The sequence below is a fragment of the Pangasianodon hypophthalmus genome, chromosome 10 (genome assembly GCF_027358585.1).
Source record: "Pangasianodon hypophthalmus isolate fPanHyp1 chromosome 10, fPanHyp1.pri, whole genome shotgun sequence".
In the NCBI taxonomy this organism is placed as follows: Eukaryota; Metazoa; Chordata; class Actinopteri; order Siluriformes; family Pangasiidae; genus Pangasianodon; species Pangasianodon hypophthalmus.
This window is the reverse complement of record NC_069719.1, coordinates 28545464-28557963: the sequence shown is the minus strand read 5'-3', so window position 1 is coordinate 28557963 and position 12500 is coordinate 28545464. Positions and strand designations below refer to the sequence as shown.

General features: G+C 38.9%; 1 protein-coding gene and 1 long non-coding RNA gene across 4 annotated transcripts in view; one reads left to right on the top strand and one right to left on the bottom strand.

Moving 5' to 3' along the window:
- Positions 1 to 1110, bottom strand: part of LOC113534053 (uncharacterized) — a 7197-nt gene extending 6087 nt beyond the window's left edge. For both annotated transcript variants that reach the window (XR_003403478.3, XR_008302552.1), the window contains exon 1: positions 1022 to 1110. This is a non-coding gene — a long non-coding RNA (uncharacterized LOC113534053). The remainder of the gene's footprint in view (positions 1 to 1021) is intronic.
- The window catches only part of ccdc175 (coiled-coil domain containing 175), a 14013-nt gene that overhangs the window by 1218 nt on the left and 295 nt on the right, over positions 1 to 12500 (top strand). Inside the window, exons 2-19 of one of the 2 annotated variants that reach the window (XM_026926638.3) lie at positions 1771 to 1856; positions 2572 to 2683; positions 2814 to 2949; positions 4142 to 4370; positions 4624 to 4746; positions 5579 to 5688; positions 5774 to 5855; positions 6738 to 6874; positions 7151 to 7261; positions 7976 to 8047; positions 8144 to 8279; positions 8839 to 8967; positions 9818 to 9956; positions 10635 to 10714; positions 11385 to 11537; positions 11626 to 11728; positions 11851 to 11894; positions 12317 to 12500. The exon at positions 12317 to 12500 is cut by the window's right edge and continues 295 nt beyond it. In XM_026926638.3, the coding sequence (XP_026782439.3) occupies positions 1771 to 1856; positions 2572 to 2683; positions 2814 to 2949; positions 4142 to 4370; positions 4624 to 4746; positions 5579 to 5688; positions 5774 to 5855; positions 6738 to 6874; positions 7151 to 7261; positions 7976 to 8047; positions 8144 to 8279; positions 8839 to 8967; positions 9818 to 9956; positions 10635 to 10714; positions 11385 to 11537; positions 11626 to 11728; positions 11851 to 11894; positions 12317 to 12472 (2138 nt within the window). In that variant the 3' untranslated portion in view covers positions 12473 to 12500. The remainder of the gene's footprint in view (positions 1 to 1770; positions 1857 to 2571; positions 2684 to 2813; positions 2950 to 4141; positions 4371 to 4623; positions 4747 to 5578; positions 5689 to 5773; positions 5856 to 6737; positions 6875 to 7150; positions 7262 to 7975; positions 8048 to 8143; positions 8280 to 8838; positions 8968 to 9817; positions 9957 to 10634; positions 10715 to 11384; positions 11538 to 11625; positions 11729 to 11850; positions 11895 to 12316) is intronic. The other variant, XM_034308144.2, reaches the window with a different exon arrangement.

Sequence of the window (12500 nt, the reverse complement as noted above, 5' to 3'; positions counted from 1 at the left end):
TTGCAAAATTATTTACAAATTTTAAAAAAAACATAAAAGTTGTGATTGCATAAGTATTCACCCCCCGTTACTGTGAAACCGTTGACTTAGTTCTGGTGCAGCCAAGTGCCATCAGAAGTCACAGGATAAGCTGAAGGAAATGGACGTGTGTGGAATTAAATAGTAACATGATCTCAGTATAACTAAACCTGTTCCTGGAAGAACCCAAAGTTTGTTATTTAAACAAAAGAGAATCATGAAGACCACAAGGAGCAATCCAAACAAGTTCTGCACAATTATTAAACAAAGTTTTTGTTTTAAAAAAATTTAAATTTGAACTTGTTTTTTTTTTTAAGTGACATTAAGTCTGTTAATAAAAATGGAAAGAATACGACACGACTATGACTCGGCCTAGAGGAGACGGTCCACCAACAGTTAAAGACCAGGGGAAAGACGGGATTAGTCAGAAAAAACATCCAAGAGGCCGAGAGTAACTCAGAAGGAGCTGGAGAGATCTACAGACAGGTGAAGATGTTTACCTGTGTCTCCCTGGGGGTCTAGAGGCTAGGATGCGGTGCGCTCGCTGCCTTGGCCTGGTTTCGATTCCTGCTACTGATTGGAAGGTCATGAGTTCAAATCCCAGCAACAACAAGATGGCTCTGTTGGCCGCTGAACTGTGTCACTTGTCTGTTTACGATGATCCCATTCTAGCAATCTCTGGATGAAGCTACTCAAATCTAAATCAGTTTTTACTTGATAGAGTACCACTTCTCATTGATTGTATGGAAAGAGATGAAAGAGCAATGATTCAAAAGGTGTTTCAAACAGACTACACACTGAGCACCACACAGAATAATGCAACATGAGTGTTTTGAGTATTTATGAGTGAAGTATCCATAAATCTACAACAAACCTGGGTCTTACACTTCTTTGTAATGACCTTGTGTCAAAGTGCATGATGTTAACATCTACAGTGTCTAGACGGTGCATGTACATGTATCACTGATCATCAACATTTACATTAATCAAATAAAACACCTACTTGTGAGAAGCAATGCCTTGTTGCTGGGTCTTGAAAAGTCACGGCATGCTGCTCCAAACACTGCTCCAAACACTGCTCCAAACACCTCTCCAAACACCTCTCCAAACACCACTTCAAACACCTCTTGAAATTGGTATCTATACTTATATATGCTAAACCAGGAAGTTAACAGGAAGTTGTGAGTGTGGAAGGCAATTCCTCAGTACTCAGGCGACCTCTGCTGGTGTGGAGGTGTAATGTCCCAGGTGTGTGTTATATAATCCAAATTAATTCCATTTCTGATCTCTACACAATGTGGGAAAGATGAACTTATGCGAGACCTGTATATTAACTTGCGTTCCTTAGTGTTAAAGCAGTTCCTAGCTTTATTAATTTAAACATAACACAGATAAAATCATACATACTTCTATGTATTTCAAGGGACTACAATACATCCATGTAAAGAAGAAATGTCACAGGATTTTCCTCAGTCATGTAAAACAACAAGCATACGTTCTGTTTTTACAAGCTGTGCGTGTGATGTCACACCCCTGGCACCCCGACACTCCTGACACAGACGATATGTTTCAGGTCTCACTTCTGAATAAGTGTCTGTCTCGCTGATGCTAATCTTGTGCACGCAGTCAGCTCCGTGATCACGTGTCACATGCCATTAAAATTCTGAGCATATTTGCTTTCCCGAAGCTCATTTTCGCCTGAATTGCTTGGAGCTTGTCTGAGCTGATGGTGTGTTTGTTTGTACCTGTTAGATAAGCAGCTGAGAGCAGAGGGAGTGTCGTTCAGTCAAGAAGCCAGCCATCACCTGAGCGAGATAGCAGAAGCCATTAAAGAACTGGTAATAAATAAAGAAACATCATCACCTTGTTCTCGGTGTGATTGCTCTGTCACCCAACGTCTGCTGATGAAACCTTCATTAGTGAAACGTGGAGAAAAGATTCAGCGAAATCCAATAACGTGCTGGTTTAAATGGGTTTGTGTCCCGTTAATGGAGGCAAGAAATTGACAAGTAAATAGCTGCACTGCATATTTTTGGGTTCTTATAGGCCACGATTAAAGGGATAGTTCAACGAAAAAGTGCACAATTTCCTCTTTACCTCAAATATACTCAATCAGACAAGATGTATCCGGTGTCTGAAGTTAGCTTCTTCAGTTTTTCACTGGATCTACCAGGATAATGTAGCTAACAAGTAACGTAAGCTTATGGCTACCAGTTTAGCATCGTCTAAATCATCGCACAGTGCCTCTTTAGTGTTTCAAACAGACTGTATCACCCACTGTTCCCTATAAACATGAACAAAAGGAGGTTGTAAAGATAAAAACAGTTGAATCCGATGCACCAGGAAAGGGGTGTGGCCTAAAGTTTGAAGGCTGGAATGTACCTTATGAGTAATTCAGATAAAATAAAAGTTTATCATTCGTTAATTAAATCTAGCTAGCGTATGATGATTTAGGCATACAGTATATTTGTTATCAAACCTAAAGAAACAAACTTCAGTCACTAAACATGTCTTAGCTGCTTGACTTGCTTTAACATCAGCTTAATCATTTAGGAGGCATCCAGAAAAGCTGTGCATGAGGAACTTGAGGTGGAAACGATAGAAACGGGAAAACTGCGCCATCAGCTCCTGAGCCAGCGCGATGATATTGTTGCTGACATATCAGGTAAACGTGCGGCATCTGAACGTGATCTCCAGCAAAGCCTTGTAGATGACATTGTGTGTACTCTGTGTGTATCAGTTCACCTTCATGCTTTATGAAATAATACAATTAGACCGGGTTTGTCGATTTCTAGCCGCCGTGGCCGCTGCCAGAGATGCGAATGCGGCCGAGTTAAATCAACTCCAGCTGGAGATGGCGAACATCATGCAGGAGATCGAGTCGATGGAGAAGAGACGGAAACTTCTGGAAGAACAGAACGTCCTTCTTTTGTGAGTAGTATTAGCACTGACACGTTAGCATGGAATACAATTATTACTATCAGTTACACCATAGTGCTGTTGAATTCTCAAATCTGATTGGTCAGGAGTTGTTGATTAATTTTCTATAACTGTAGCCACACTCTACCAGTGTGAACTTGACCTGTGACTACTGGTTTACAGCTTATTTTTATATAATACATTCAGTAAAGACAAAGAAAGTCCACATGGAGAGGGAAAATGGCTGCCAGGGACACAATAACATTTAACTCTGTCCTTCCTGGGTGGGTATCGGCTTAGAAAAAGAGGTTCTTATGGGCTCTTTTGGAGGAGAAATGGTTTCTTAAGGATTTTTATATGTTTAATGGTTTAGAAAAAAAAGGGTTTCTTAGTTTTTTTTTTTTTGGATGGTTAGCGGTTCTAGCTTTCTAAAGGATTTCTACTTAGAACCTGTACGAATACAGGAAAAGGAGTTCCTAAGGGGTTTTCTAAGTAGTTAAAGGCTTAGAAAATTGATGTCTGAGGGGTTCTCTAGATGGTTAACAATTTATTTTTTTAAAAAAGGATTCCTTGGTGGTTCATCACATGATTAATAAAGGTTCCTTAGGGGTTCTTTTGGTGATGAATTGTCTACAAAAGTGGGTTCATTAAGTGTACTTTGTATGCTTAGCAATTTAGAAAAAAAGGTTTCTCAACAGTTGTTTATGGATGGTTATGGAATCCAGCTTTATTAAAGATTCACGTGTCTCTGGGAAGCACGTGTTAGGGTTCACTCTCTCCAGTTGGGAGCAGTCGTATAATAGAGGAGAACCAGCGACTGCAGTGGGTGGGAATTGGGAGGTGACCAAATTGGGGAGAAATAATGGGGGAAAATGCATACCTTTCTAGATTATTATAAGCGCCTTGCTTTCAAAATACATTCGCAGGAATGAAGGGTCTTCGAGTGCATCTGTATTAGTTTTCCCATCAGGCGTGTTTCTAAATTGTACATGCACTGCTAACTCAGCCAATCAGGTGCTTGTGTCCGTAACTGGAAGGTTGTGAGGTCAAATTTCAACACTGTTAGATGTAAGGCTTCAATCATTCCCCTGAGTAACGATCCTTAACAATCACCTGCTCTGTGCTTCGATCACATTCCCCACTCAAGTCCACTTCAGATAAACATGTCTGCTAAACGAATAAATGTCAATAAATATTTCTGTAGACCAGAGCACCAGCTTCTGAACGCCGGCTACACCAAGCTCATTGAGCAGCTCAACAGCCAGCTGTCAGAGAAAGCCAATACGCAGATTAGGCTGAATGAAATGAGGAATGAGATCCAGTCTACGAGGGAGAAGCTCACGCGAGTGCACTCAGCCAGGAAAGATCTGCAGGAAAACCTGATCAGGGAGAGGAAGCAGTTTGAAGAAACAAAGAAAATGCTTGAGAAAGAGGTACTACAAAAGTTATTCTGATTAGTCAGAAGGTGTTGATTAATTTTCTATAACAGCAGGTCTGACAGTAGTGCAGCTGTAAATCACAGGTTTATATATGTGTGGTGTAAGAGGAATAAAACACCAGTGGACATGCTGTTACGGGAAAACTATCAACTTTGAGGTGGTAACAGTAACTGCTTCATCACACCACCTCGTCACTCGGTATTTTATCACAGCAGCAGCATGTCATGATGTTTTTTTTGTTTTGTAGATTGAGGAGACGATGAACACCATTCAGGAGCAGACAAAGATGAACAGTGAGATGCACAAAGAGCTGGACGTGGCTTTAGCCCTGCTCGCGAAGAAAGAGGAGAGAGTTGACAGCCTTTCAAATGTAAAGTGACTCCAGTTCTACTAAATCTCAATGCAATATGCAATCTAGGCACGTTTCCTCTACAGGAACTTTCAGAAACCACCGCGTTTAAACACACGCACTCGACTTTAAACAAAAAAAATTGAAACAAAAATGGGAAGGAGAAGATGGCAAGGGATGAAATAAATCTAATAGGAGTCTAGAATATCACCAATATATTGCTGCATGAATAGCGCTAGTTGTAATTATCACATTAATCACTGGTTTAATTTAACAAAACTCATTCCACAGTCATTATTTATTAGCGCATAGAATAGCACTTGATCCAGCACAATCTGTTACTGTTTTGCACTTGATATGTTTATATTGTGCACTGACAGTTACTCGTGTGCACAACTTAATAAAGACACCAGATACTAAATCAAGGTTGATATCGCACGAGAAAAATGTGCTTAAATCCAAGGTTAGAATCTTGCATAACTGAGACACGCCTCTGTTTTATATATAAAAAAAACTCCACCTCATGTGTGTAACTCTCACATAACTTCTGAATAGCGTCAGAGTCTGTAGTTACATCTGAGTTTTGAATACTGACGTGCACAATTTCAGCATTAAAGCTTCCCTGCATGTGGAACTCTCAAACTGTAATATCTTTTAATATGGAGAAAACAAATATCTTTCCTTCCTTCTCTGTTATAACATAGCATTCCTGTTGACGTTTATTTTAAGTGGCTAATTTTATAACTGGAAATCAGATCTGCCTTCCGGCTAAGTAAAGCTCAGTAGGTGCCCTCTTTAGGGAGCTATTCATCATGTTTAAAGTGTTATAATTAAAACGGGCTTGTCTTTTTAGCAAATCTCATTGTTGGAGAGAAGTATGGTCAGACTGAAGACATCACAGCAGAAACACCAAGAACAGATCAAGGACAAGATTGAAAAATCAGAGGAGCTCACTAAGCAGAAGTAAGCCAGCTAATGTAGCTTCACCTTTGATTCATTGCTGTTTAAATTTCTATTTTTTTACGCCCCAGCTTTGTGTTATGGACAGAGAGCTCCGTGAGAAAGAGCTACAAGAGCTGAGAGAGGCGCTGAACCTGCAGCTGCTCAGCCTTCAGGAGAACATCGGAACGGTAAGAAATGTGCTGAGCAAACTTTTAAAACATCTCTTTTTTTCCCCCAGAAAGGAATCAATGCACTAAATCCCGTCTCTCAGATGTGAGATTTAAGGCATCGATTTGCCGCCTGGGCTAGATCTCGCTGAGCCGAGTGTTCACACCGTGCTTTTGAAAAACACACCTTCAAAGGTGCGCCATGTAGAGATGACCTTTAGCAGAGACGAGGATCGGACCGGACTCTACGGCTACGGCTCACACCCAGCGACCGGAGGCCGTCACGTCTGAGCTGGTTAAAGGATAACTGCAGCAAAATGGACTCAGATAAACCTCCAGATGATCTGTTTGGATAAAGATTAGCCAGTTTCATTTTTCTGTTAAAAGTAGAGCAGGACTAACAATTTGTTTCCAAGATGAAGCTGAAACACACATTTGAAAAGTACCATGGTTAAGATATTCAGGTCATACTGATGTGTGTGGTGCTGTTACAGTTGATTATTTTCTAAAATCAGGACATCACGAAGTGTTGTATTCCTCTTATAACACAGCAATATGCCAACAGTTACAATATTTATTTAATAAAGAACAACATATTGTACTTTTCATCCATTTATTGTTCTATTTAATATCGAAGAACATCTGTGAAACAAGTTAGTTCCTCTTGTCACTTACGTTATAGCAGCTATAAACAGTCGTTCCCTCACTAGCCTCTCTTTATTCTCTCTCCTGAAGTTAATAAGACAAAAAAACGCAGCTTGCAATGCATAGACTCCTCTGTCCTGAAGACTTTCCCATGTCTGAAGACGCTGTTATTTTTAAGATTTATTATTGCTACATTTGGGTTAAAGGGGTTTATTTATTATTTTATTTTTTTGCTTTTTATGTTTGTTTTGTGTTCAGGTGGAACGAGAGATAGAAGAAGAACAGAAGGTTTACAGCGATCATCTCGAGGCCATCTCTAAGCTTTCATCCATCTTTCAAGTTCAGAAGAAAAAGGAAGACGATGCTTTGGCGCATCACAGAAGCCTGAACAGAGAGTAAATATCATTTCACAAGTTTCATACCTCATATGATTGTTCATTTAATTAGTCACAGCGCTGTTGAATACTGGATTGTGATTGGTCAGAAGCTGTTGATTAGTTTTCTGTAACAGCAGCTCTGACAGTAGTGCAGCTGCAAATCACAGGTTTATATTAATGCGCTCGTTCTAATATGTTATGGTTTCCATAGTAACAGCTGATTCACAGGGACGGATTAAAAAATGTGTAATCATTGATGTGGTGTTAGTTAATGTTCCTTTGTTTTTCTTTCAGACTGGAAAAATCGAAGCAGAGACTGGATGAGCGCTTCGGCTCAATCGCTAAATATAAACTTGAAATCAAAGAGATGGAGGAAGAGATGAAACAGCTTCATGAAGCCAACAAGTACGACTCGGTTCCGCAGCTTTATGTTTGCTCTGGTGTACGGTATAACACGCTGATTCTTGGCTAGCTCAGACATGAGCACATGCTGTATCTCCTCCTGTTTTCACAAGCGGCTAATATTCAAGCTAAGTTGTATATTACTTCACGCTCCTGGTGAAGTTTCTCAGTAGGTTTAATGGTTAGTGGTAAATAGATGTACAGTTAATTAGTTATACAGAGTCTTTTTGTAATCATTTCCCAACATATTTGAGGGAAATGTTGATATTTCTGATGGTTCTGTCTCATTTCCTGTATGTTGGAACCCTCAGAAGTTAGCAATTGATGCTAAGTGTAATTATAATGTAATTTTAGTCAGACAGAGTCATTTTTTTCAGCAATTTACTCTCACATCTGAGAGAAATGTTGATATTTGTAATGTTTCTGTCTCATTTCCATTGTTACTGTGCCTTTACACTATTTATATAAAAGATGTAAAAGCTACATACTAGCTAGCTAAACCACTAGCCTTGTTTCCAGTCAAACAGCGATTTGACTTAGCAACAGAATTCTCACAACTTAAACAACTTAACATAAGCACTTGTGTTGGACTTGAAAGTGTGTACTGTGTACGAAGGGTCAGTAGAGACATAATAAAGAAGAGTGTAACAGCAGTGATGATAGTCAGTGGTGATATCGATGGATTGTAAATGTTATTCTTGTTTCTGTTTCTCTCAGAGTCAGTATGGAGCTGTTTCAGAAGAACATGATGGAGCTCGAGGGGCAGCTGGACAAAGAGAAGAAGAGCAGGTTCATCTCAGTCTAATCACTAATCCATGAAAGCCTCCACAAACAGAATATATTAATGTTTTATATACAGTATATTATATATTTTTTTATTTTCAGGGCAGCCTTCGAGGTCGAGAGAGAAGAACTCTGTCTGAGGATCGAAACTCTAAAAGAGCAGCATGAAGAGAGCGTGAGGAAACTCCGTAAGTCCATCGCGTTACACAAGACGAGATACAGCGAGCTAGCTGAGGAGGTCAGAAACATCCATTACGGGAATGCGTTATTGTTTTCCGCTGTGTGTGTGTGTGTGTGTGTGATTACAACGAGCAATAATTTCGACATCATTTTCCCTGCACTGAGAAAAGAACAGAAAAGGTTTTTCTACAGAAAACTCAGTTATAATAGAAGTCAGACGTCAGCTGTTCTTATGGAGATTCTTTGTTTGAGATATTAAAAAAGTAGCTGTGTTACTGTACAGTTTCCTGGTTTTGTGCTATTCATACACCATCACAGATTCTTCCCTCTGAAAAGGTCATCGTACTTCCGAAAAGACCAACTTTACAGATTTAGAGCTTCATTTATTAACAGCTGATGAAGATTTCATCATTAAAAAAAATGTGTTTTACATAAACGCTTCTTGTTCAACATCTGCCTTTAGACTTCTATTATAACTGAGTTTACTGTAAAAATTGTTGGTTGTTTTTCTCAGTGCAGAGAAATTCTTGCCCGTGGTAATCACACACACACACACACACACACTCCAGACACAGTACATAGAGATCATTTAATAATATTTATTATATATTTCGTAGAAGAAGAAATTCCAAGAACACAAAGCGCTGAGCTCTTTAATCGAGGAACTTACACACCGGATCTCCAGAGCAGAAGAGGAGCGTAAACAGACAGAAATCAAGTACAGCGACGAAATACAGAGGCTCAACGTAAGACACGTCTCATGTGATGTGCAAAGGTTTTGGTACCCTGCCTTCTATTTATTGTCTGTAGAAAAGAAATACATTTCCGAACATTATTTTTCTAAATATTCAATGTTACAGATCATTTTTATACTACAAATTATTATTACAAAAAAGTAATAAACACTTTGTAATTTTATTTGCAGAGACAGAAGGACCGTAGCAGGTTCTCTAAGAAACCAGTGTAGCTAAGAGAATTTATGCAGTTTTAAGCACAACCATTATGATTTTATTTAATTTTTTGGTTGTAATAATAATAATAATAATAATAATAATTTTTTATACTCAGAAATGGTCAATATCATTGTTTCTGAAGGCATCTTCTTGTCACAGGATTTGTTCAGATGTCTCTAAGGCTTTTGTACAGTACTGTAAAATATTATTATTAACTAAAATCTGTAGAACTTCCACTTGCTTTCCATTTTAACCCTTTAAACTCCCAGGAGCTCTCTGACGTTCCTCTTAGTTTTACTGGACACACTGCTAATACGCTTTAAAATGAAAAATATCCCAGGGGTTAAGAAGCTCCGATAATTTCCTACAGATCAAAAAAACATCAAAGGCACGCTCGTCAAAAATCAAAGGCAAATTTATTTATACGGTGAGGAAAGAAATAAATTATCTGTCAAATTATAAACATGGTGCTGCAGCACACAATTGTTCAAGATGTGCAGCATGCAGATTTATGCAAATTTATGCAAATGCATTGTGCTGAATATCAATTGTTTCACCTAGTGGATCTTCAGAAGCCCCTTACAGACACACACACACACACACTTCACCTACATAAAGCATGCGTTTTATGTTTTTCTGAAAGATGGAGGTCGAGTCAATCGCTCGAGCTCAACTGCATGAAGAAAAAAAGCTGAAGGATCAGAAGTCGGTGCTGTCAAAGGTCGAGGCTCAGTTTGACGTTGATCATTCTCAACATCAAACCCTCAAGCAACAAACAGCCGGTACACACACACACACACACACACACTTCACTTTAATACAGCCGGCTCTGAATATCTGTAAGGATTGTCTCGTACAAACTAACATCATATTAATCATATCAGACTTCAGAACCAAAATTTGTTGAAAAAAATAGAAAGATAGCATGTAACACATAGTGAAGTGTCACTGATATGGTGAAGTTTTCTGTAAGGAGAAATGTGTTCATGTAACGTTTATGGAAGGAGTCTCCAGTGTCAGAGGTTTGTAACAGTCAGAGGTAAAGCTGTAACTTTATGTTTTCTGACATGGGAATGTTTTGGAGGTTCTACATCATTACATGAAACTATAAACTGTTTACTATAAAAGTAAATAAATTGTCATTGTTGGCAAATAGCTGTGGTATAAGAGGAGTAGAACGCTTGCCGGGAGTGCGGTTTATAGGAAAGTAATAAACTTCTGGGTTTTTGAATTGAATACAAACAGGCAGCTCAGATGTTTGGAATAACTGATTTTATTTGGAGTGCATTTCTTCTTGAGAAATTAGCGTATTTCTTATTGTATTAGTATTTGCTCGCTAATGAAATTAAAACTGGAGTCTGATTTTTGTGACTCAGCTGTATTTCAGAACTCCACAAATACCTAATATGATCATCTTCTTTACTGCAATCTCAATGTTTTATTTCTTTCTTTCTTATTAGAGCTGAAGGCCAGAAAATATCACCTGGAGCTTTCGATACAGGAGGTGAAAGAGCGAACAGCAGCGATGCTACAGACGAAGGTGAAACAGAGAGGGAGTTTCTGTTAGCAAGCTTAAAATCACATCACCTCAACACATCATAATTCATCCGGGTTATAGTTATAGTTAATGACCATGAAACAAGTTAGATCCTGTTCCTACTCATGTCTCACTAACAGTCGTTCCATCACTTTCTCTTTTTTTCCTCTCTCTTGAAGTCAATCAGAATAAAGTCGTAGCTTGTCGTGTTACCGAGAAACCGGATGTCGGAAAACTTAAAGTTACAGCTTTACCTCTGACTGTTACAAAGCACTCACACTGGAGACTCCTTCCATTTCCATAAATGTTAAATAAATACAGAAAACATCACAATATCACCAAAAACACATATTTTTTAATCTGTTTATGTGCAGCGTCCACTGTACAAGTCCCTGTGAATGAGCTGTTACTATAGACACAATAACGTATTAATATAAACGAGTGCATTAATATAAACCTGTGATTTGCAGCTGCACTACAGTCAGAGCTGCTGCTATAGAAAATTAATCAACAGTAAAGACTCAACATAGTAAAGGAAATTTAATAATCTATAATGTTCAGTTCCTTTATTTTAACCAAACAATGCATTAAAAATCGTGATTTTTTTAGAGCAACAGCGTAAATATGCGTAAATATACGGCGTTTCCTTCACTGATGTCTAATATTGGTGCAGGAAGATCTGAAGAAGGAGCTGCAGACTTTACGCGAGAACCACATGGAGCTCCTGCGCTCTCACGCTGAGCAGATCAGCGCCACAGAGAGGAGCATTTATGAGAACGGACTGATGCTGGAGCAAGTGAACGTGGAAAACAGTCGCCTACGTCTGGTGGGTCAGTCGATCGTTAGCTGCTCTTTAAATTAAACGCTCATCTACAGCAAGTGTGAATGAACAATAACGGCGGTTATGATTTTAGTGTATTGAACAAATGAAGAAGGACATCACTGATGCGAGGAAAGAGAAGACGAAGCACTTACAGGAAATGAGCTGGATGAAAGAGGAAGTGCAATCCATCTACAGTGAGTCTAGTTTTACTCGCTGTCTTTATAATCCAGCACCCAATTATTCCTCAGACTGAAAAATAACACGTTCATCATAACATTTTGTTTTGCTAACAATCCACTTTCTTTTATTTCTACAGGAAGTTTAGTGGACGCCTGGATCAAAGATAAACTGGCTACAGAGGTACGTTTCCTACAGCAGCACGTCCCGAGGTGTTTTATTCCTCTTATACAACAGCAACGTGCTAACAATTACATTTCTTTATTTATTACAGAACATCATAATTTTTTATCTGTTTATAGTTACTTAATGTAACGTCTGCAAAACTTTACATTATAGCAGCTATAAACGTCCGTTCCCTCACCAGGCTCTCGCTGACACCGGAGACTCCTTTCATAAATGTTAAATAAAAATGTTATATAAAGGATCAACACCTTCTGATCAATCAGATTTGAGAATTCAGTACCACCGTGGTGTAAGAATTGCAGTACCTCATAAACATGTTTGTACAGTACATTTGTTGCATGGATGAAGGTTGTAACTGTGTGTGTGGATGACTTGGAAAAAATTCACAAATGAAATAATACTCATCCCTCATATTGTAGGAATCTGCAGAAAAAGACCACAAGTTCTTGGAAGCGATGCAGACGCTCACGCTACAGGTCCAGGACAGGAAGCAGCACATCGGAGACATCAACATGAGGCTGGAGGCGGAGCTAAAGGCCATGAGCAAGCTGCTAGAAATCACTAAATCTCAGTAGAAACTACTGTAACATCTGTAAAGAGATC